The sequence below is a fragment of the Lampetra planeri genome, chromosome 36, assembly GCF_965212315.1.
Source record: "Lampetra planeri chromosome 36, kcLamPlan1.2.h2, whole genome shotgun sequence".
In the NCBI taxonomy this organism is placed as follows: Eukaryota; Metazoa; Chordata; class Hyperoartia; order Petromyzontiformes; family Petromyzontidae; genus Lampetra; species Lampetra planeri.
This window is the reverse complement of record NC_136142.1, coordinates 1,451,389-1,476,930: the sequence shown is the minus strand read 5'-3', so window position 1 is coordinate 1,476,930 and position 25,542 is coordinate 1,451,389. Positions and strand designations below refer to the sequence as shown.

Below are 25,542 nucleotides of genomic sequence, written 5' to 3'. Positions count from 1 at the left end.
TTCGCACGGCGGCACTCGGCCTGTACCTGTGAACCAGAGTTGAACAGAAGCTTCCTTTCCGTTCGTTTAATGGGCACAGGAAGGCAATGTGCCCTAATAAATATACTTTTTTATTTTTTTAAACCTCACTTGCGCGTGTGCTTCGGAACACGACTCGCTACGATATGTTAAATAAATGGCTGCTTTTGTATCGTGACTTTGTGTCACGTGGACGGCGCACCCGTGCTCGTGACAGCGGGCGGTTGTGGGGTCGCTCTTCTCAAAATGTATTCATCTCCTTCAATGGCTCCTCCCGTGCTCGCAATCAGTCACGCCGCGCAAATTGCCACTTGCCAACGGAGTTGAATTCGTTAGCCGTCGGAGCCACTCCCCCCCCCCTTCTCGGTCCCCAAACCGCGACATTAAACCCAATGCTGCCGCACGGTGGGTTTAACACTATGAGACATCTCCTTTACCAGTGGCAAAATATAGTAATAGGTTTTTTGAAAGGGTAAAACCTATTACTATATTTTGCCACTGGTAAAGGAGGTCTCATAGTGTAAATGCTTACCCCGAGCTCTCAATACTCTGATAGTGCGCTGTTTTTGAGTTGTACTCCTTTTGGCGTCATGTGGTCCAACACCAATGGAGACTAGGCTCTAAGAAAAGCTGTCTTGGGTGTGGACCAATCAACTTAAAGGACAGTGCATATCATTATCAGAGTTGTTTATTTTTGTTTGGATTTTGACTGCTTGTGTTGTGGTCATTGCAAACATGATCCCTTGTATAAAGGTTTCAGTTTTTGTACCAGTTGGGTGGGTTTAACGTCGCGTTCCAGGAGCGTTCGATCACGTACGTGCCTCGGTAAAGCGTGGATGCGGGTGCTCGTAAAAAGGCACGGCGCTTAGAAGCGCACGTCGGGTGGCTCGGGAGAGTCGGAGCTCTGAGCCGGCGCTGGTGGTGAAATTCTACATTCGTATCTGGGTCTCAAGTGGGAAATTAAAGACGAGCCACGGCAGAGCGATTGTGGCCATGCAACCACAACTACGGGCCGTATAGTAAACCCACTTAGACGCATAGAGATGCAGATGGGAATTGTGATCTCCTTCCTCTTTTCCTTTAGCTCGGCCACCAGATGCATATTTATCTGCGATCGGGCACATGATATGGCCAGCAGTGGATAGACCACGGCTCGGGAAGACACGGCCCGGTCCGTAAGCCCCGGGGAGGATTGTTCACGGTGCACTGGCTACTGCAGGATCCGACAGATCCACAGGAATCTCGAGAGACGTGTGGAAATCCGTTTGTGGGAGCTGTTCTCTCTCAATCGCGCACACAAAGGGGTTGATGCTGGCCGTTGACCAGCTGGTGCACATGGTGGTGCACTGCTTTTTGCGCAGGTTCCTTAATGGACACTTTGTGTTGTATCACGATACCGATAAGGCCAATCACACGAGGAATAATGTAGCAAAACGTTGAGCACCGGTGAAAAAAAACACAGAGCCCATTTATTTAAATGTTTTCCCCCTTTAGCATTGTTGCGGTGATTGTTGTGATGCGGTGAGTGGCGTTCCCGGCGCTCTGTGCCGCAGGGAGTCCCCCTGGCAAGTCGCCGGCTCAATCTGCTAGCCCGCGTTAATCTGTGCTAACATCGGTCTTTCCTTTTCAGGTCACCAACAGGGTACGCCCCCTGTCAAGGGGGTATAGATTTAATGAGTTTCTCCGCTACTCGTGGGTATTGAGTCGAGCAACACGTGGTTTATAGTTCCACAGGGTTTAGTGGCAGTTTACTGTGGATTGACACTTGTTTTCTCGGTGTTTGTGTGTGTGTTTGGCATTTGTTTGAACTGCATCTGCTGCATCAATTTTGTAGCCGTTTGCCATCCCTTCTACCCAAGGCTGCCTGTGCTCGTTTCTACAATGTGTACGTTCAACACGCGATTTGATGTGCGCACGTCGAGCTGATGTACCAAAATCAATCGCTTGCAACGCAAGTGACAAATCACCGAATTGCTGGCTGGGATTAATCGTCGCATGCCCAGTCAATGTCCTACTTGCTGTACCGCCTTGTGGAGGGCTATACCTCCTTGCAGGAGGGCGTCACGCACACAATCCAGACCCCCCCCCCAACACCTTTAGCTGACGACCCAACTACGTACAGTGTCTATGAAAAATTAATCGCAGAACTAGCCAAGCGAACTGCAATTCATCCGCACGACCGACAAGGTTTCTAAATAATACACGGAATAATTGGAAACGAGAGTATACCGGTGCATAATTTACCGTTTCCTTTAATTGAAGTCTGCGTAATGAAGTTCTAGTGCGCGTGTATGTACACCGTTACTGTCACCGCGTGAGTCATAGCATTTAGTTCATTGCGTTGAAGACCTAAGTGGAGCATATATACGAGTGGGTTAGTGCCGCAGAGGTAATTGGATGTACCCCTTGCAGAGATACTGCCAAAATTCCACGTTTGCAATTCCAAATCAAGTAAAATGAGACTCCCTTCTATTGTCGTATCTCTGTTGGTGTTCCTGAGCTCCTGGTGGAAATTCCACTGCTGCCTGCTTTTGACCTGGTTTAGCCATGCGGTGGTATGGCGCACACCTGTGGAGACAGCAGCGAGGGTAGGTGGATCGCGTAGGTGTTGGATAGCCCCCGTTCCGTGGGCATCGAGATGCCGTGCGGAACATCAAGTGTGGACCCCTGCCTGTTTCGTCTCTATGGGGTTGGAAGTGTTGCCCTCTCGCAAGTGTGCGTTTTCTTTGGATGCTCCAGTTTCTTCCCACATGTAAGCACTTATTCATTGGCTGAAAATACCTTAATATATAGAGGACCGCAGAGCTTGGGCATTTGTTGGGGCCAGATCACTGCTTGGCTGTCTTTCCCCTTGTCTGTGGTTCCTCGCCCCTCTGAGTGATTCCCTTTTTTCCAGGGCGAGCGAATACTGTGTAGCGCGCTACACAGTTGAAATTGTAAATAAATAAATACAAATATTATAAAATAAAGCACAGGTTACCAAGAAGTCGGCAACCGCAGACCTTGGGAGATCACAGGTGTCACTTGTGCAGCAACTGAGGAATCTAGCATAGGGAAGGAATTGATGACACGTTGTATGTTGTGTGATCAATGGCATTGGCCATGATGATTTTCTCTGTCGATGTCTGAAAGGGATTGAAATTCGTCGAAGCTTCAGCTAGTAAGTCGAGTGCTGTCACCATAGCACTGTCTGCGTCTGAATGTATCGCTCTCCTGCTGGCCGCACGGCCCTGTTGTGACGTTATCTCACGCGCACGCTTCTCGACGACCGGAGCTCTTCGTTATCGAAGGCCTGCGCGTGACGGCAGAAACAAACCCACGGCCCACCTGCTTGAATGCAATCCCCATAATTGCCCGAACCAAGGGTCGTGCAAGTGGAGTAAAAATAAGCTGCGAACGAAAAAAAATATAACAAATGACAAGGTACAATAGAAACATTCCTACGAATCAGTGGATGGATCACCCGCTCGGAAATAATTTCCTTGGTCCCGCGGGACGGTGCCTCTGTTTGTGGCCAGGGATCACTTTCCCGCGAGCAGAGAAATCATCTCTGCCTACGCGCGTCTGTGTGTGTATGCGTGTGTGCATGCATGGGGAGCGGTGGTGTAGCGGTTAGCGTACCGTGCTACGGACCCAGCGACCCGAGTTCGATTCCCGTTCATGGCCAACACCAGTGGCGATTATCTGAACCGGTCTTGGGCCTCCTCCTCTGGGTCGGTGTGTAAACATCGCCACTGGGGAGACAAATACGGTCGGGCACGGTGCTGGCCACCCACCCCCTCGTGTGCCGTTCCGGCCTTCATAGGTACTACTCGCTAACGGCACTTTCCCCCACAGTCTGTTAAGACTATACGGGGATCTTTGTCTTGTTGTACGTACTTGGGGAGCGGTGGTGTAGCGGTTAGCGCGCTGTGCTATGAACCCGGGCATCCGAGTTCAATTCCTGCTCATGGCCAACATCATTGACGAATATCTGAATCGGTCATGGGCCTCCCCTAGGTCAACTCAGCCTCAAATGAGTAACTGGTGAGGAGTGTAAACATCACTACTGGGCAGACAAAGGCGGCTAGGCGTGGTGCTAGCCACCCACCCCATTGTGTACCGTGCCAGTCTCAATAGGTGCTCGCAGACAGCTTTTGCCCCAACAGTCTGTTGCCCCATATATACGACGCAACTTCGGCCAGATCGTTCATTCTGTGGGCTAACCCAAAAATCTATTGTGAATCAAATTTGCACGTTGATAAGTGGGCATGTCCCAATTCACCCTTGCCAACGATTCCACATATCGTCTCGTTTTGCGGGTCACGATACAATTCAGTAATTGATTTGTCTAGTGCTATGTTTAATACCATCAGATATTCATGAACACGTGGTGTTTCCTCTGAACAGCCCAAATAACATTAGCATATCATGAGCCGATCATTTTGTGCATACATTATAAACAAATTGATTCTCACATGCACAATTTGCTTCGTCTTTTAAGAGCACGAGAATGTTTTTTGATTGATTAATCCGTTATGTGCCTACTGTATAGTTTTTTTTTTAAATAATACATTAACGTGAGCGGATACGTTGTGGCAAATTGACGAGTCAAGCGGATAATCGGTGTCACAGTTTACAGGGGAACAGCATTGTGCACTTGGAGTCGTGGCCATAATCACACATTTGCACATTACCTTCGGATTTGGTACAGCCATAAAAGTTAAAGCAATAAAAACTTAAATTAATTCCCTTGCACTCTATGCGGAATGCTCCAGTTTAATTTCCACTTGCACAAATATAATCTTCAAGGCAATTGCGAGCTGTTTCGGCCTATGTACTTGTGGGATGTTATAATGTAGCGTCTGCAAAAGAGGTGGTAATTAAATTTTTTTTGTGAACATATCAATGCGAGCCCCCTTTTTTATTTAATTACTCCTTTCTGTGAGTTGGCACAGCAGTCGGCGCACTCTATACCCTGGCCACCTGAGTTCGATTCCTGCCCGCAGCTAACATCGGACCCTGTGTGTCCCTTCCGTCCATCCACGGACCGAGAATGACGAGCGTGGTCAAGTACAGTCAAACAACCCCCACACGGTCCAGTGTTGCCATCATCCAGCAGTGGATTGAAGACCGGCTGGAACTGCGCATTGCTTAGTGCGATGTGCATTTGCGTTTAAGTGTGCTGACCCACCTAGTACCTAGCGCAGTTTAAACATCCGTATTGATACATATTGCCATTACAGCGTGTTATTATAACTATTATTGTGATGTGAATGTATGTTATTTCTCCCATGGTGTGAACACCATTGATGCAATTCAAGTTGGGAGGGAGGGGAGGGGGATGCAGGGTATGGAAGTAATCAAATAGATCCGTGTGCCTCAGAGGGCTCTGCTCCTGACAGTCGTCGTGATCATCGCCCTGAGATCTCCTGCCGCACGTCGCATTCCATTTGTTCTGCTCCGGATGCCGCGGTGGCTACGCGCGGCTGCAGGGAGCGAGTTGTTTAGAAGTGCACCCAGCTCGGTGGCTGGCTGTCCTGCAGCTGAATCAAGTGCTTAATGTCAGGCGGAACAGTCCGGAACGCTGCTCCGGTAATTATTTTGGCACTCCGTATCCATCTCGACCGTATTTTTGTTCTCGCGTTTTTTTTAAAGCTGCTCGTCATTGAGCTAAGATGCTCTTTTTCAATTTGTAAGAATACAGGGTGCTGTTATACAGGTTTCTTACGGATATGCATCCCTTCTACTCCCGTGGTAGTGTCTTATGATGATAATCCCTCCTACTCCAAGCTTGCCCGAGCAGAGATGTTAACTATCTCGCCGGGTATACAGTGAGGCCATGGGATCGATCCAGACCCTGACGCCTGTGCATGTTCTCCCCGTGGTCGCGAGGATTTTTCACCGGGTCCTCCGGATTTTCCCTTCCACATTTAGAATCAACGTGCATTTGGAGTATTTGGCTGCTATACATTTCCACATGATAAGCCACTTCTTTGAGCTATCATTTGTGATAGCCAGGTCACTTCTGAAAAAAAGAGCTATATAGCTCAGTGGGCCTTACCTGGTAAAATAAAACTATTTTTCAGAGTAAATATATATGAATCACTGAGCACGAGGCACGAAACCGCTCATCAAATATCTAATTCTGCGAGCCTCACTATTGAATCGCCCTTCTCTACCCACTGCTACCTTGTAGCTCTTACGATGCCTTCTCATTTCCCATTACCACCTGCCGCGTGGCGGCAGTGTGCAGGCAATCCGGGCTGTGCAGCTCGGTCCGTGATTTCATCTCCCTGTCGTCCATTGCTCCGGCGAGACAGAAGCGGAGAGAAACCCGCGGTTTCTCTGTTTACGAGCGACTGCGAAAGCCCGTTGGGGGAGGTTCGGCAGTGGCACGCCCGTGGTTGGTCTGCCATGCTACGAGTTCGATTCCTCGCTACGCACCTCCGATTAGCACGGTTGGCTGCGTGCGGTGCGAACGGAGTTGAGCGTACGTGACCATGGTCTATCCACTGCTAGATGAAGATCAAGTGTGGTTATGTGACCTTGCGTATGTCCTCTAATCCACGTGTTACTCCTCCTGTCTCTCAATTTAATTATAATCATCATATTCGGAAGTCATTGGAGCTATGTACGTTTAAATCATCTCGATTAAATACTCATGTCTTTAGAACTGCTTGTTGTCCTTCCCGCACACCTCCGATTAGCACGGTTGGCTACGTACGTTGTGAAAGAAGTTCAACGTACATACGTACGTACATCAGAAGTGAGTGATATCTGACACCAAATCCCGTGTTTCTCAAACCCTTCGACCATGCCGCACTTGCTGGCAGAGTGAAGTATGACCAAACATCCCCCGTGACTGTCACGGCAGGGAGGGGGGGGTTCAGCCCTCATCCAGCAGTGGAGTGGCAGACCGCTGTAGATTATTATGATTAAACAGGAGCCCAATGGGGACAGACGCCTCTCTTGGGATACCTGGGGTATCAACAAGTCCTGTGCAGCAAAACAACAAACGCATTTCAATGTTTCCAAATCAAGGAAGAAAAAGAAACTTGAAAAATGCGGAGCACAAGTCGTTCTACATTTTTTTATCCTCACTAAATAAAATATTTCTTATTAACTTTTAATGTGTGTGCCTGCAGTTTTGTTTTCTACAAGATTTGCACTCATAATTTGCCAAGTAGTGAGTGACTTCTCGTATGACTGCATCGTGCTACCTGCATAGTGGATTCCTGCAATAGTGGATACCTGCAATAGTGGATACCTGCATCATGGGAGGAGGGAATTAAAAAGTGGAGTGGTGGGAGGGAAGAAGCAGAAACAGTGGTAACTGGTAGTGCGGTGAGTGGGCGGGTGAGCGAGTGGATGAGTGAGTGAGTGTGTTATTGTCTCATCGCGCACATAGCCTGGCACAATCGTCGTGGTGACATCCACCGCCACTTTGTGGCGAATGGCGGTTGTTGTTGTTGTCACCTGCAGTGTCGTCGTTGAGCACATCATAAATGTCGACGCACCTCTTTAAGTTCCAGTAGTTTTTCTCTAGCTAGGGAACGGCCCTGCGAGAAGACTTGGAAGGAGGAGGGAGGAGGGGATCCTTCAGTGGATTTGATAGAATTCTTAATCTGACAGCAGGATGGAATGATGTTTTGTTGTTGTCATGGTTGCTGAAACACAGGCCCTAGATGCTAGGCGACCAGCAACAAGCAGCACGACGAGGGGGCCAAAGCAGACGGTCCTGGGAGTTGATATTGTCTTTGGTCCGTGGCTCCATCGCTGCCGATCCACTTCTGGTTTAGCCATCGACAAGGTCCCGACCCCTCCTCAGACGCCGCCGCCACCGCGCAAGTGAATTCCACTCGCTCGTCTTCTCTTCTCTAGGCGTGCGATGCATCACGGATTAGAATTTGTCCTGCGACACATCCATCCCCCCCACCATCCCTCGCCACCACCCGTTTGCCCGCGCGTTATTACCATCGTGCATCTCTCCGCGCTCGCTTTGCTTGCTTCCCAGCGTCCGTGCGCCTCTATCAGTGACCGCGTGCCCGATCCATCAGTCTTAGCGGGCGGTGTGCGTGTCAGCCGGAGATTTGTTGTTTGGTGCAGCGCGTAGCTTCAGTCTAAGAATACACGCGGGGATTAATTACAATCTCTCCTATGTTTGTTGTGGAGGGCTTGGGTTTAGGATTTTCATCTTCAGCATATACACCGGTGACCAGGCTTGCAATTTCCAAGGTGTGTGTGGATGGGCTATTTTTTTTTTTGGTAATTTTCCAGCTCAGATTGAAAGCGGTAATGCATTAGCGGCATCAGTCCGTCTGTCCGTCTGTGTAACGGGGAGTCATAATAACTCGTGAAGTTAATCCAATTTAAATGTGAGGCGCCGACCCCGCAGAAAACCAGCCGAATTGATAATCTTGATTTTAAGCTTTCGTGACTGCAGGAATCCATCCTCTTTGGTTCTTTCGGGAAAGTAACGTAGGTAGAAAAATAATAGATCACGACGCAAGCAATCGTCATCAGGTGGGACAACCACAGCAAGAAAAAAACTGCTGAAGTAGGCGAGAGATCTGCTGTGGCATGAGGTTATATAGTGTAGCGTATAGTGTAGTGTATAGTGTAGTGTATAGTAGGCCTCGGCAGTAGGGGGGACAGAGATGGGGGGGGAGGCGGGGCAGAAAGTGGACCCCGCAGCAGTACCCGGGTCACTGGAGTAAAGTGGGCCACCGCAGCAGCTCTGGAGAGGTCGGCAGTAGGGGAGAACGACACGCGGACATTCCACATTTCTGTGACGGCAACGAGTTGGTCCGCATCGGCGTTATCACTTGAAGAGACGCACGCGCACACACTCGCACGTCGTCGTCATCGCCAGCCGTGACCAATCCACTGCCGGATGAAGAGCCCATAGTGGTTATTTATTTAATGGCGCGGTTTTCTCCTCCGCGAAGATCGAGTGAACTTGGCAGTGGGTGCCATGGAGTGATGAAGGTTGAGCAGCACCGCTCTGGACAGACTGGTCCCCAATAGGGAAATGTGTAATTTCCACCGATAGAGATCAGTGCCATTCCGGGTCATCGTAAATAGATGCTTATCATCGTGCATTTGTTGTCTTAACTGTAAAAAACAACTTGACGACATTAATAATCACAGGGCAGCCAATTTAATAATAGTTATTAATATTATTATTCAACAATCTCCATTTAAGGACATTGAATAACACACACACGTGGATGTATAGCACCAGGGGCGTATGTATTTCTCGAAGCGCAGCCTAATCTGAAATACATTTTGAGAGATTATTTTTTATGGGATTACTAAAATTCTCAGAGGGCATCTTAAATAAGTAGAAAAAGGAGCCCATGTGGCTCTTTGTGATATTGAAACGAATCCCAGAGGAGTTGCAACGTTGATATCGCGGGATCCAAAGCATATTTCACATTCTGCAGAGCTCAATTTTCAAACCGTACGATATTGTACGTTAGCCGTTTCTCATTTTCACAATCCATCCATATGTAGTGAGTTCAACTGAGTCGCAGACGCACTTTTTGGAGGCAACACATTTCTTAAAACCAACACACGGGGTACTACCCCTTAACACATTAACTACCTATGGTGGTGGACCACCAGGCTAACTACTATAATTACACTGGAGTTAGCTACGACGGACCCTGGCCTGGGTCCCGGTCCACGTGTTGGTGACGTCTGTAGGACGTAGAACGTAGATTCTTCAGGATGAACAACAGCAGCCGGTCCCGCTCGGGGACCCGGCTTCTATCTTCTCTGGCGGGGCTGGCTCCACCCTTAGCCACGCCCACCTTCAATAATCCTCTAGCCGGTTCTCGACCCTGACACGTGACCACCCCTAGCCCCCACCTGGGGGCCCCTGTGCAGACTTTACCGGTCACGTGTCCTTCGGGGTCAACCAGAGTGCCATTGCCCTTAGTAACCCCATACCCATGGCCGGCACTCCTCACCTTATCCTGTAGGGGTCGGCACTGCACGCAGAGCGTGGTGCCACTCGGCACTGTCGGACAGCGCTCACCGAGCCCCTCTAGGGCCGGTACTGCACCCACATATACGTGGTGCCCGCGATGGCAATACATCGCAAGCCAGCAGGATACACTCTTTGGATGGAACAAACACCGTCGATTACGAGTGATCATTTGAACTTTGAACCCAGCATCTCAGCGGTGCCAGCTCAGTGCTCTTCACCCACCTCTGAGCCACCTGGCGCTCTCAGGCGATACTCCTTGTATTGACCCCGCCGGGATGATGTGGCTCATTCGGCAGCCATCCAGGATTTGAACTCTCAACCTTCAGATTGTGAGCCGAGCAGTCTTCCACTCTGGCGAGCTCAAAGCGTGACAAAGAAGAAGACGAGGAAGAAGAATAATAAATAATAAATAAAATAGCTGCGGTTTAACTCAATCCCCCGAATCGGTTGAATATCCCTTTTATGACCGGCTCTGTAAGCTAAATCAGATGCAGCATGGGCCCCGTGGTATTCTCTCCTCCAATCAACGCGGGCGGACACATTGAGGGGGCGAGGGGAGGGGGTGCGCACGAGCGAAGGTCCCATCAATAACGCCGCTTGCCGTGCCCCAGACGCCACCAGCCACGGTGGGGGGGGGGGGCACCCCAGCATCGCCCCATCGTGCCCACACAGCCGCCCCTTTATAACCCTCCAATCTGTGGCTTTCGCCACTGAGCGCGTGCGTGACTAATGAGGTGTCGGCCTCGCGGCTCTTTTCAAGTGCCGTTAATTAGCGTGATTAGCATGGGCCAGCGTGTTGCGGCGCGTCCCACCCCCGCCGGTAACGGTGACGACGATGGCGATGGTTGTTTGAGCGCTTCGGGGGGGGGCTGAGGTGGGGGGGGAAGTGCTTCCCGATCCACCTCGTTATAACCGGTGCTATTTTTAACTTCATGTTTAGCATCGCAATGTGCTGTTATTAATTGCAGATGTGAATCATTGTAGCTTCCCTCGTTTATGCGCATTAATTTTAAGAGGCAGAAAGGATATGGATGTTGGTGTGTCACACTTGAGCGCTTGAGGTGAACGAGTGCTGAAAGCGCTAACGCTGCCCGAATGTGACTTGCGTTTACGCTTCTAATTGCCGTCTAATCGTCTTCCTCATTTTATTCCCATTATCTCTTCTGTCCCGCTGTGTCTGGTGTATGTATATGTAATGGAAGCGTTGCAAAAACAACAAAATTAATTTGTGTTAAAAAAAAAAACGAATTGTAATCCGCACCGCACATTCAAAAGGGATGCTGCAGTGGCGTGATGGTTAGCTTGCTGCAACTGCACATCACACGTCACCGGCGGTTGAAATGATGGTGGAGGCTTCTTAAACTGCCCCGCCTCTGTCCACCCAGCAGTCTAAATTATTGCAACCACAATCGGGCGGCAGGTTTGCGTGCGGCTGGCTATAACGCATGCCTACTCCCAGCTCTTCCAAGGTAGTTGGCCAGAGCGAAAGAGTAGGCCAAAATATTTACTGGAGGTGGCTCTCCAGCACTCCCCCCGAGGCGGAAGCCCTTCCACGGTCAGTGGCGTGGTCCATCGCTGGCAGGGCTGCCCCCTCTTCCTTGTGCAGATTAAGAGAGGCGCTCCCGGAAAAGGTCTCTGTGTAGACGCAGCAGTCACGAACGCCCGAGCATAGCATTTGCCTGCTCCAGTCGGCAGTGGAGCGGCGCCCGCGTCCATTAGCGCGATGGAAATGCCGCGGTCCCGTGGCCTGAGCCAAGTCTGTCCATGGCACGGCCGCATTTAGGCAGAGTGGAAAATGTTACTCTGTTTACCTGCAAGCTCCGCCGCGGCTCTGTCAAGACGTCATTACACCCACGAAGCGCATTGGAGCGGACCCGTGCTCTCGGTTCGCCGCGTCAGCACACGTCGTTAAAGTGCTCCGATGTGCTTAACGGGATCGTGTTGTTTGGCCAGGATGTCCGACGTTCCGCTTCTGGTGCTCCCAGCACGCGGAAGCGAAACGTCGGACATTGTGACAAACAGCACGAGGCACGAACGCAAAAGCCTACCCCGGTGGTGCTCATTTTAGTGCGTTAATCGGAAACATAGAAACGATGACACGTGGCCACAACACACTCGTGGGACATGCACAGTGTGGGCCACCGGCACGGCACGCTGTCTCCCCCCCCCCCCCCCCCACCGTGTGTTCCGATCTCGCTCGGTAATTAACGGCGAGAGAAAGCGGCCCCCAGCGGGAGGCACCCGGAGAACCGGCCGCCCCGCCACACGCGCACGCGCAACTCCATCTCTCCTCCCCGCTGGGATACGGGGACACGTTTTATTTTCAGCCTGGGCAGAGTGTATTGTACGTGTGCGCGGTGGGGGAGATGTTAACTCCCTCCTCTGGTGTTCAGGAGATCGTGGGTCCCATCCCGATCCTGACGCCTGTGTGTCTGGGGTTTGCTTGTCTCTCTCACTTTCCCCGTGGTCGCGTGGATTTTTCTCCGGGTCCTCTGGTTTTCCCTCCACTTTTAAAGTCAATGTGCGTTTAGAGAATTTGTCTGATATACATGTCCACGTTGTTAAGCTCCCGTTTTTGGTCAGGTAGCTTTTGAAAAAGAGATATATAGCTCAGTGGGCTTCATCTGATCAAATAAAAAATAGTTCATAGTTTTGGTTTGGGATGCGATGTCTGGATCCCACCCAGATCAGCTGGCTGGCCGTTTGTTTCTGTGCGGCATTTCACATTAACGGGTAGATCGACAAATGAATAAATGCAACACATTCAAGTTATTCCCATTCCACCAATGGGGTGGAAGTCTCCACACGCCAAGTCTGCCATTGGGGTTTGTTATCGCCATACATCACCAAGCAGCTTCGTGCAGCTTCGTGCAGCTGGGTTGGGGAGGGCAGCGCAGGTTCTGATATCACTCGCCACTTGATGTTCGCCGTGGTTGGGAATCAAATTGAAGTCGACGGGTTCATGGTGCGGCGCCCTAACCACTCTGCTGCCATCCCCCCTCCCTAGCAAATGAATGAATGAGTGAATTGCCATGGTTTGGGATTGTGATATGATTCAATTGTCAGTTATTTTTGTTTGTCTCGTTTGTGCTGTCCAATGTGTGTTGTTTCTCACTTGCTACATCTCGTTTCGTTCACTGCACCGGCCTACAATTAACACAATCGTGTGATTTCCATACATTCTAAGTAAATTATGTCACATGCACAATCTATCTTTGCCCTGTGAAGATCACGATCAATTAAAATGTTTAGCCTAATATACTGCCGGCCAAGTGCTGTTAGCGAGCAACTCTGAGTCGACCTAGGGGAGGCCCAGGACCAGTTCAGATAATCGTCACTGGTGTTGCCATGAGCGGGAATCGAACATGGGTAGCCAGGTTTGTAGCGCAGCGTGGTAATAAACAATGCACTATCGCACCCCACAACACTTCTATGTACGCACACACAGACCTCCCTGCAGAACACATTTATTCACAATGTGCAGAAAATGGGGGCTATGCTCAACTGCAACGATAATACGTTACAAATAATCTCTGATGACTCGGTTAGTGGTAGGAGATCGCTGGAGAACGAGCTACATGGGGAGAAATGAAGAGAGATGTCGAGAGAGGGAGAGAAACGGTTGGGTTTGATGCACATGTGTTAGCGCAGGGGCTGCTGCTGCTGTGCCTGTGGGCCCGACAGGACTGAACTGGTGCCCGTGGCGGGGAGGGGTGTTCAGATTTCGTCACGGGGATGGCCGAGTTGGGAATCAACTGAATGGGGGGGCGGTGCAGCTGCCGACGCGGCCCGGCGTGATTGATGCAGGGGGGAGATATTGGCCGTGGCGGGCGGTGGGGGGGGGATTGTACGGGATGATGCGGTCGAGGGGTAAGGAGGGTTTTTATTTGTGACCCTGCACGGATGAGGTGTTGCGATCGGTCACGGCACCGAGTGTGGAAGTGGACTCCCCCCCCCCCCGGGGGCGGCTGTGTTTGGAAAGCAAGCTGGGGGAAGGGCAGGCAGAGGGCAGGGCTCGCGGGGGCGTTGTGTGTGCTATGGGCTCACCTCGCCGGTGGCATGTAAGGACCTGCTCACGCATGAAATACTACGGAGCCAATCTCTGTTATGTTTTGTCTATTCCTCCCTGCTTTCTTACCTTCTTTTTTCATTCACACCGTCAAATCAGTTTCTGCTGAAGGGCAGCGGAAGAGACAAATAATGTACGGCCGCAGTCTATCCTCAATATCCTTTACATCAAGCCATGCCTTTTAGATCCTGTATGCCAGGCAAGGTAGTTAACATCTCGTCACCCTGGTGACAATATCCTATATCACGCCATACCTGCTCCGAACCATTTGTGCCTCGAGAAGTGTGGCTTGCTTCTTTGTTTGTGGAATATCAACAAAATAAGAACATATTCTTGGTTCTTTCGGTAAAGTCTACGTGACTTTACCGAAAGAACCAAGAATATGAATCCCTGCAGTCACGAAAGCTTTAAATAAAAAAAATAAGAACAATTTACTTTGTCTCGGCGTTGTGAAGTGGGCCGTACGCTCGCAGCACCTTCGTAAACAGCTGCCGCGGATTGAAATGTTTACTTTGTTCAACATATCAATTGTGTTTTCTATAATTTGACTTTTGCAAAGTAAAATGTTGGAGGGTAGTAAAAGTGCTGTACCGTCGTATGGCCTTAAATTGGCAGCTCACGTGTTGAGATTTGAAGGCAGTTTTTTGCGAGTGGTTGCAATTGATTTGAAGTTAGGGTTCTGACTAAAGTAGGATCTTGGGAAACTGCAATGATCATGGTGGTTGATGATGAACTATTGAGAATCGTCCTAAAGGTAATGTTCAATAAATCGACCGTCGCGCAATTCATATGCAGCACAATAACACGCAAGCACAAAACAACGTAATAAATGAGTACGTGTTTCAGCGTAAATATCTAATGAAAAACACACGGATACAAAGAAACCTCTTTCTTAGAACTAAGTTAGCATTGCAGTGTATTGCCATACAAGGATATCAGCCGCAATTCATGGTTAGATTAAAATAATCATCCGTCACAACGCCTCTAATTTAATTCAGAGTTTAGAGATAATGCAATACAGTTTCTTAGAAATCTCAACCAATGAATTTAAAATACCACGACAAATTAATTTCCACGTTCGCAGCAATTTGTTTTGGGCAAATAATTTTCCTCTGCTTGTCCGCATGAACGTTAAAAGTGGCTGTGTATATTTATTATTATTAATAGCATTTTGTGGGTTTATTAAATTTATTTTGGGCAGTGATCGGGCCCCATTGGGATTTGTGATGAAGGTGTCGAAAAAGCAATTTGGTTGGGGCGACAGATGTGAAGCTAAAATAATCATTCTTGCGGTGAATTGGACGATGCCGGCCGTTGGCAGACCGGTGGCAATTTTTCTAAAGCCTCTTGACGGCTGCAGTCAGTGTGGGCGGCTTCGGAGAGGCGGCGCAGTGGTTAGCGCACTCGGCTGCGAACCCGTCTGCTCCAGTTCGATTCCCGGCTCGCGTCCGCCAAGATCGTTGACAATTATCTGAACCGGTCCTGGGCCTCCCCGAGGTCGACTCGGCCTCAAATTGAGTACCCCGTGCGGTGTGCGAACACCATCGCTAGCGAGGCAAAGGTGGCCGGGCGTGATGCTGGCCACCCACTTCCCTCTCGTGTGCCCTGGTGGCCTTCACGGGTGCTACTCGCAAACAGCACTTGCCACAAAAAAAGAGTCTGCTTTAGGCTATACGGGAGATCTTTTTCTTTGTGTGCTTAAAAACATGAGAGGAGAATGGACAATTTCTATCTTTAAGTTTTTTTAAAGGAAGATAAAAATTGCCCCTGCCCTCAAAAAAACACAACTATTTATTATTTAGAAATTGGAACCGCGCTGGCCCGGCACAAGTTAAACAACTTTGTTGATGAGAGATAATAATTTAAACTTTGTGGGGGTCCCTCATGCCACCGTGAAGTCAGAGAGAGGTGTGATTGCTAAAAAAATATATTAAATTAATTGTTTCGTAAACCAAACATTTTGTCCCGTTTTATTCTGATGGTGCGATCGGCATCGCGTCGTCACGAGAAGAAGAATCCATTCGGATCGCTCGCAGGGCGGTGCGACCCGTCGTCTTTCGATATCCTTCAACTACTTCTGAGATCCCTTCAAGTGTGGTCACGCATAGCAGGGGACAAACGCTTGCCAATGTTTCCCTGCCAGCCAGAGTACTATTTGGCACGTGACGAGTCACACTGATATTTAAATTCTGACAGCTGATCAAGAACAAAGACCCTACGAAAAAAAGATAGAAGCAACAAAAATGTGTGTTTTTTTTTTTAGGAAGCATATTAAAAATGTAATGGACAGACACCGGGTACAAACATAACATTTACGAGAATAATTAGAGAAAGGGCCGGGTTAGATATCTTGGACATGTAATGTGAAAGCAAGAGACCAAATATAATGCTTTGACTGGGAAATTTAGAGTTACAAAAAGCTGATGATGCAACTGGGAGCTTCAAATGCCAAGTTCTTGAGCAGCATCATGGAGAGAGCGTAAAAGGAAGAAGGCCACGATCGCCGACGTCTTTGAGAGAGCAAGGGGGCACGTAGAGAGAGCTAGCAATCTGAAATGTATCCAGATGAACTTTGCAGGGCCAGTGCTCACCATTATTCATTGGTGGGCGTGTTTCCGTTGGTAACACTCTCCCTGTGCGATGCTACGTGTGTGTGTGCGCGCATGCGTGTGTCTGTGTGCGCGCGTGCGTTTCTGTGTCTGTGCAATCAGGCAGCAAGCGCGTGACCAACAAGGCCACCCTGTGGTACGTCCCCCTCTCCATCAAGAGCCCGGACAAAGTGCTTCCCGTCCCGCCCATCGAGGTAACGGGACACGCCGATTGCGGGCGCGCAGGGACGAGCTGCGAACCAAGACGGAGGAGAATAAAAATGAACAAACGAGTCTCGTCGTGGCAGAGCTACAGTTCGACTCCTGTCAAGCGGCGGGCTGTCCTGTCCGTCAGTTGATTGATTGGTTGGTCGCGTGTGGTGGGATAAAGTGTGGGTATTCACACCTCTTCCAAGACGTCTGGCCATCATGGGAGGGTAGGCCAATATACCCTCTGTAGAGGGATTCGCCAGAGCTCTCTCTAGTGGAGGCCCTGCCGCCAGCAGTGGCGTGAGCGAGCAGTTGCAGCGCTCCGCCCTTACCCTTCCCCGAATGTTTTCTGGGGCCTGGTGGGATGCTGCGTACGCCACGGTGCAAGAAGCTTGGATATTAAATTAGATCAGTGATGATTTAGTGACCCTGAATATCTCTGTGTTTTCAGTCTGATAAATTAATAACATTTACATATGACCTTTGTTCATGACCGCTTAAGATGCCTTTGAGGCCCTAGGTCGTTTATTGCAACGGAAACCGGGATTGTACGTGACCCGTCATGCAGACGCTTCTAAAATAAGACGTCGTCGCATGTGGTCCGTGGTGGCCAGGAGGTCCTGGTTTGAAGAATCAGGGCAGCCACCTCTAATTAATCCACTTGCTCAATGATATAGTGAGTGCATGGTCTCAGTGCAGTCATTAGTCACTGCACACACAAATGACTAGTTTGTTCATTTTATTTTCTGCACCCCAGATTGGCCTAATTCCAGTTCTCAGGAATGACGTCCATTTGGTTTGCTGTCAAGCGACATCCTCATCGCAGTGTGTGTGTCGGAGAGGGTGCCGCATAGAGTATGCAGGATGCAAAGGCCACTTGTGGGATTTTGCAAGAGAAGTTCTACGGAAATATTTTTTCTCGTGTGAGGGGCACACGCACTGCTCTGAAAGATTTCAAAATAGATTATTCATCTCACGACACAGTGCCAGTAGCACGATTGGCCTAAAGTGTAACAAAAATACAGGAAGGTCTATTCGCCCAGGGAGAATCCTCGTTGAATATCGAGGTTGTTTTCCCACGCAAGTCCTGCTAAGCTCTGCGCGTGAAAGCGGGCAGTGCCGCTTTGCACTTCCCCAATCGCCGTAATTTGCGGGTGACCTATCAAACGTTAGCATCTTTTGGGAATATATCAGGGAAAAATCCAAGCAAAGTGACACAAATCTCCGCGCTGTGGCCGAGTTGTCTGCTGGGCTTGGCGAGTCTTCTCGCCACCTTCGTGCCAGTGTCCATGTTGCCAGAATCGGCTCAACGTGTGCGTTGTTTTCGGACGGCATCCAACGATCGCTGTTTATCGCTGTCGTTGTCGTCGGCAGTACGGATGCGATGAGGAGCGCGACGATGGCCAGACGAGATACGACGCCCAGAAGAGCGCGAGAGTGGAGCTCATGGCGAAACCGGCGTTCTCCCTCACTCCTATCATCAGTCCCGGTAAAGTGCATCGTGGGAGCAGTTGCATAGCACAGTGGCGGCACGAAATCCTTTTTTGCATACACACATTGGGGACGTTTTGTCTCAATTCGTTGATGCGTAGGGCCCCTTGTCGATCCACTGCTGGATAAGGGCCCTACCCATGGCCGTGGCACGTTGGTGTAAAAAGGGGGAAGGCCCAAAACTGGTTCTGATGTCACCCACCAACGATGTCAGCCATGGGCCGGGAATCGAATTCCATCATCAGTCCACCCAGATTAATAACACAGATAAATTATTAATAACGAATGATAACGGTAAACACAACTAACTGCTGAGCATTGAGAAATATTTAATGTTCCTGGAAATATTTAGTTTTTTTAAATAAATCATCTAATTTTAAAACGTTGTCAAGCAAATTAAAAGTAATTGTTGGGTTTTAGTGCCACGGACCTTTCGAGTGTGTTGAGATAGAATCGTAATGTTTCTTCCCCTGTAATCTCAAGACGGTCATTTTGAAATTGAAACAATTTGTCAACTCTAAATGTGTAATCCCTTGTTATTCAATTAAATGTTTTTTTTTCCTGTGTTGAACCAAAATAATGTCATTGTTTTTGTTTTTCATGATATAGGGAGAGAAGCAGCAGCACCTTTTACGTCAATGGCTTCACCCTAGAATGCATTTGTCTGCACAGTCCTTTTCAAATGGGGCTTGCCAATTTATTAAAATGAGGCACTTACAGATAGCAGGCTTAATCTGCGTACGTAATAGGGCCCTTTGTCACGTCGCGTGGCCATTATTCTTGTTGCCTTAATTGCCGGTGTAAAAATACATCTGTAAAATATCTGTTGTGATGTGAATGTCCATCACGCGGTTTCACAGAGTCCCTCCGTTGTTGTCATGACACCACCACCCTCACCCCCACATCGTCTTCTCATTAATCATCATCTGCATCTTGATAATTTCTCACTTCCCAACAGCGGCGGCACCCTTCCTGTTTATCATCGTAATCGTGCTCATTCATCACTGTGCCGTCCTCATTCGTCACTGCCAGCGTTATCTCCGCCATCGTCGCCGACAATGTTGCCGCGTCCTTCAGCACCTTGGCAGCTGTCGCCCCCCCACTTAACTTAACAGAAAAACGTAACGTTTCAAAATAACGCACCACCCCTCCAGACGTTGGCGCAATGAAGGCGGGGTGGGGGGGACGAAGGGACCGATATTTCACCGGTGGCGACGCACACGATGAGCCCAACAAAAATAGTTCTCCTTTCACGTCTGCCAAATGTGCCCGCTCACATCCTATTAGCGAGCACCTGGCTGCTATAGTTGCCGCAAGGCGCCCGGGCACCGGTGTTTGGCGTGGCCACCTGTGTCTCCTCCCCCCGGGGAGTTGCGTCATTGAGGTTTTGGCAGTGATTGGCGCGTGGACCCAAAGCCCTGCGTCGAACATGCCGGCATGACGGAGCGCTTGGTGGCTGCACGGCAAGCAGAATAAAATAAAAACCTCGGCGTAGCACGTCGTGTTATTACGACCGTCTCCCACAAGGCGTGCTGCGCGAGCCAAACGGCACGGCGCTCAGACGGCGCTTCTCAAAGTGTCCTCTGGGCGCATCTTTGGGTCACGCCGCACATTGCACGGGACGGTGACTGACGTTTCGCTCCACGTGCTTGGGAGCTTCTTCAGGAACTCATTTTCAGTCACAGGGATGAAGTGTCCGTTTTGATTTAAAGCTTTCGTGACTGCAGGGATTCATCTTCTTGGTTCTTTCGGTAAAGTCACGTAGAAAGGGAAGTAATAAAATAATAAAAATAAAACATAATAAAATTATTCTCACGACGTTTCGGCCACAACGCAAGCAGCCGTCCTCAGGTGAAAACCAGGTCTGTCGCCTCGACGGACCTGGTTTTCACCTGAGGACGGCTGTTTGCGTTGTGGCCGAAACGTCGTGAGAATAATTTTATTATGTTTTATTTTTATTATTTTATTACTTCCCTTCTACGTGACTTTACCGAAAGAACCAAGAAGAAGTGTCCGATTGTCCACCTCTCTTGCCGAGGGAGAAAATACCCGTGAATTACCACGGTTGTCAGACATACGCGGACAAACAGACTTTTCATCCACGCTTGGGGGCGGTGGTTGTGGTGCATTTAGTTTGGTGTTTGTGTCAAACACACTCTTATTCCGTAAGCAAGCCGTATTCTGAAAGCCATAGTGACACCCAATAATGTATTTATCGGTTGATTTAGAAACATTTTTGGCTCTTGATATTGCCTAATGTTTGTAGTTGTCCTTGACATTCACCTGGATTTCATGGGTGATTTAAGGGCACTATAATTGTCAGCTGGTTAAGTGCATTTGTTTGTAGGACGTTCCTACCAAGTTGTCACAGTTAGGGGCTGATGTTGTTGTGTAATCCCAATTGAATTTTTTTTCCAGTTAATTTTTCGGCGTTGGGATGTTTGTGCAAGTACCAGTTACGTTGTCCGTGTTTTTTCTTTTTTGGTACGAAAGAAAATGGGAGAATCCACAGGAAACCCACGGAGAATAAGGGGGGAACATACAAACGCCACACACATAGACACCTGAGTTGGGAATCGAACCCCCAGGAACCTTTCTGTGAGGCACGAGCGCTACCACAGCGCCGTCCTCTGCCGCCCTGGCTAGGAATGTATCGGCTCGTTGTGCTGCGTCGGGTCGTGGTTGGGATGGCTTATCTGATTCACACCGACTGCGCGAGGGGTCTTCAATGTTATCTTCCATCGCGGCCCCTCCGTGTTTCGACCCGGCGCTCTGCTGTTGGGTAGGAGTTCCCGAACGATTTTCCTTCACCCTCGTGGCTTGTCTCTTTATAAGCGCGGCCACGACACCATTGGCAATTTAAATTCAAAAGGGACCGGAGCCGGAGTTTTCACGCTGTGGGAGAAAACGCCGTTGTTGGTCGGTGTCGGCGTCATCTTAAAAACAAAAAATCCACGTCATCGATAAACCCGCGCGCTCTTGCGGTAACCGTGCCCCTGCTATGTTTGTCCCAAACAGCGGCAGCCCGCGTGCACTTGAGCCCTTTTATCGCGCAGGCGTCGATCGCGGCGTTTATTGCTAAAGTGCCGCTGAAGAGCCAACGATGTCTCTCGCGGGGGGGGGGGGGGGGGGTGAGGGGGGGGGCTTGTTTAAGCCTCGCCGGTGTAATCCTGAGCCTTCGCCTGTCCTCCGCACCGTGCGTCTGCATCTATTTGAGATGACACACGCCACGCCGCCAGTGGGTGCGGCTGTCGTGAAATGCGTTGAAATTAAAGCGAGATGAGATGATAATAATAGCAATGATGGTCCGTCAAAAATAACCATCATCGCCGTTAACGGTCATTAACGTCATCATTTTCAGTCGTTGTTGCCTATTGGTCGTCATTAAAATTAAAAAAAATTATGCTTTTCCAGACGATGTTTCAGCCCCGAGTCATAAATGGAAATGCTGTACATTTGTTACGTTTATATTACACTTGCATTTCCACAAAGATCATACAATCCTGCCTGTGTTTGTGATTAAATGTGTGCTTTGTCGCCTATGTTCCAGATTTAAGTTGTGTGCTTCACCTGTGTTGAACCACTGACTGCAAAGCAAAAACGAACATGTTCTAACGTTCACACGCATTGATTACAAAACCTTTCTCTCTCACTGCGGCCTTGGGTCTACAGAGTGGCGGAGCAAGGGTAAGCAACGGCGTGCGGTCGCGATACGGTGGAACCCGGTTTAACGCCAGCACTCCCTGTATATTTGAATTAATAAATAAACCTTCCGTCCAGTGATCCAGAGCCAACTCTGACACGACTGTGCCCTGGATTGGTCGCCTTGCAAGTGGTTACGGTCGGAAACGCCGTTCAGCGATTGTGCACTGCCGCCGGCTCCTGATTGGACGTCATGTGGCTGCCTTGCTTGAGCATCCGATTACTTGGTTGTTGTTGTTGTTTTCTCACTCTGGATTGGTTGACACGTTTGGAGCGTATACGCACGAAGTGTTTTTGAGGTGTTGGCGCTCATTTCGCCAAGAAAAAAGCTATGCGGTTAAATGTCAATTTCCCGTGCCCCTTCTGAAGAGAGCACGGCACTTTGGATTTACAAACACACTTTTTTGCTCTCGTTTAGTGTCAAAATTCCTTGCGTTTTCGATGCATTCAGATGCTACGTTCTAACAGCGCACCAACCGGGTTCCGCCGTATTTGGCAATACATTTATTTCCCCTTCCATGCTAAAAATAACAACGAACGTGTTCTGCCGCAGCCATTGTGTACATCGCGCGTTTTAATAATCCCATCAGGCTTGGCAACCAGAAATAATGAGATGTGTTTTCCATGCAATTATTCTGTCTGCCCGTCTCTCTCTCTCTCGCTCCTCTTTCTCCACCTCGCTTCTGTCTCTCTCTTTCTGCCGCTCGTTACGACGCGAGGCGTCGCGAGCTGCGAGCGAACGAACGTGCGCACCGCTCCTGCATGCTCCGGATGAGAGGCGTCGTTTTGTGCGTGGGTGACAGACAACGATTTCGGGAGGCTCAGACGGAGAGAGAGCGAGAGAGCGAGAGAAAGTCACGCCCACGAAATTAGGCAGGAGACCTTTACCGCAGGATTAATGTCCCTTAGTAGCAGCGGAGAAGGCGGAGCGCTGAGAGCAGGGGTCACATGAAGGGAGGGAGAGGGAGGTTGAAGCTGGGATTAGAGCGGGATGGAGAGGGGGGGGTGGAGAGGGGGGCGGGAGCTCGTTCCCCCTCCACCCCGACCCCAAGGGTCGTCGTGGGCTGGAGGGGACACGAGCCAGCCGTGCGTGAAGTCGCCTGGGGGGCGGGGGTTGCGATGCCACCGAGAGGGTGCAGCGGGTGGGTGGGTGGGGGAGAGGCGGTGGGGAGGGGAGCGAGTGGGAGGGTGGAGGGGTGTGAGGCTTGCCGGCAGGGTTGGGGGCGCGTCACCAACAACGCGTGAACGAATTGGCAATTCAGTTTGCCATTAGCGATGAGGAGGTGGGGGGTGGGGGGCGAAGGGGTGGGGGGGGGGGGAGAACGAGGCGCTCGCCGCGTGGCCTTGCAACGGTGCGACGGAGGGACGTGGCGATCGTCGCTCACGACGGAGGAGGGGAGGCTGCCCGGGTTGAGGCTCGGCGGCCCCTGCGGTGCCGATTGTTCTCGGTTGGCACCTCGGCCGCCCGCGGCTTCGCTTGCGCCGCTTTTTGTGGAGCGGATGGGGGGAGCGGAGGCCGCGGGGGGCCGTGCCCGGACGGCTGTCTCCCCGCGCGCCGGTTCGCCTCCGATTAGCACGCTTGGCTACGTACGGTGCGAAAGAAGTTCAGCGCACAGCATACGTGCAGCGCCGAGACAAATGACACAACCCACACCTCCCTGCACGTGCGCCCCCATCGCCAAAGCTAAGCGGAGGCTGATCCTGGCTCTGCCTCGTATCGAAGGTCGGAATACCGGGTGTTGTAGGGCTTGGGGCAGAGGTAGCCAGAGAAGAGCAGTGCAAGAACACGTTGCAGGGCTGCCCCTTTATCTGTTCGTAAATAAATAAATATATCCACACACGTGTTCAGCGTTGACTGTTGTGGGGTGAGCGTCGGTGCAGCAAATTGCGGCGACCCAAAACGGCGCGCGGTAGAAACGTGACCTCGAAATTCGGAGCCGAATTTCATCCTTGGCGGTTGGCACGCCCGCTGCGCCCCACGCGCGGACGATGCGTGAATCTCACGGTAACGCTCACCGCAGGTGATGACAGTGATTCGAGCAAAACGTAACGTCTCGCTGCCGCCCCCCGATTCCGACGATGCTGCGACTTGCCCGCAAGGCATCGGCGACGATTAATTGATGAAAAATAAACTATTCTTGGTCACGTTTTGGTGAAAGTAGTGGCTACTACTGGCTGCTACAGGGTTAACGTAAAACCCACTCGATGCCAAAAGAAAATAGCCTCCATTCGCTCCATATGTGATTAGTTGCTTGTATTAAGCTTAAGAAGCTACATCAATCGGCGCATCGTTTCACGTGTACATGCACAGCCCTGCTTGTCACTCCACTGCTGGCTGAGGGCCTCCCAACCCACGTCGTTCTGGCCACAGGCGTTATTTGACCATACTTCACCGCGCTGCTCCGTGTGCGTTGGTGAAGATGGGGGAGAGGGGTGCACGGAAGTACAGTGCAACAAAGTATTTTTTCTGCACCGCCCGCAAAGTAGCCCCACACGTGATACGAGTCACAAAAGCTAAAGGTGCAGTCCTGCCATTGCTGGTGGAAGGGTTTCCTCCAGGGAGGGCTCTCAGAGAGGAGGCTAATGTTGGTCTTCTCTTTCACACGTGCCAGACACCGACCGATCGTCTCACTGTGGTGTGCCCATTTACGCTGCTGGGTGGACAGAGGCGGCTGGGACGTTTCAGAAACTTTTCCCATTCTTTTAACTGCCATGCTGGGAGATCGACCCACGAGCTGTGGACTGCAAGTCCAGTGTGCCAGCAAGCCCCAATGCACATCATCGTGTGTTCATTTTGAGCGAGGTTTGTGTACATTTTAATTGGCGGTGTCTCTGTGTGTACCCGCGTTGTTGTCTTTAGCGGAGACGCACACCGTGGGCTACAGCCAGTCCAGCCTGATCCATCTCGTGGGGCCTTCGGACTGTGCCATTCACGGCTACGTGCAGGGGGGTGAGTGTCTCGTCCGCGCGCACGCACGCACACGCACGCACACGCACGCACACGCACGTTCCCATTATCCGCTCGGGGCCACGCGCCGTGACGCGAAGCTAATCGCTCAGCGTCTTCGTGTTGTCCTGGGGTAAAATAGAGGAGCTTTCCCCGTGCGTTCACGGGGTGTACAGCACGATGTCCGACTTTTTGCTCCAATGTGCCGGAGCTTCTTCGGCAACTGAACCAAGCAGCTCACCTTCTACCTTGGGCATAATGGGGTGGATGAGTGGGTGGGTTAGAGCTCGGTGCACCCCCCCAGGACCACAGCGTTTCTGATGCTACTCGCCACTGATGTTAGCTGTGACTGGCAGTCGAACTTACGTCATCAGGTTCATAGAGCAAGGCACCAATCACTGTCCCACCACCCCCAACACTGTGTGAGGAATGAATCATTTCCACCAATGACGCAATGCTTGTGTTGAGAGGGAGACACGTGGCCTTTTTGACCCACCACTTAAAATCTCTGACCTGACCAAGTAGTGTCTTCCTCGAGTTA

The 25,542-nt window shown here is 50.3% G+C and overlaps 1 protein-coding gene across 6 annotated transcripts in view; it reads left to right on the top strand.

The window, feature by feature from the left end:
- The window catches only part of ACOT7 (acyl-CoA thioesterase 7), a 91,469-nt gene that overhangs the window by 24,048 nt on the left and 41,879 nt on the right, over positions 1-25,542 (top strand). For 4 of the 6 annotated variants that reach the window (XM_078611366.1, XM_078611369.1, XM_078611372.1 and 1 more), the window contains 4 exons: positions 16,775-16,866; positions 18,236-18,350; positions 22,025-22,039; positions 24,915-25,004. In XM_078611366.1, coding sequence (XP_078467492.1) covers positions 16,775-16,866; positions 18,236-18,350; positions 22,025-22,039; positions 24,915-25,004 — 312 coding nt within the window. The remainder of the gene's footprint in view (positions 1-16,774; positions 16,867-18,235; positions 18,351-22,024; positions 22,040-24,914; positions 25,005-25,542) is intronic. The other 2 variants (XM_078611368.1, XM_078611370.1) reach the window with 1 other exon arrangement.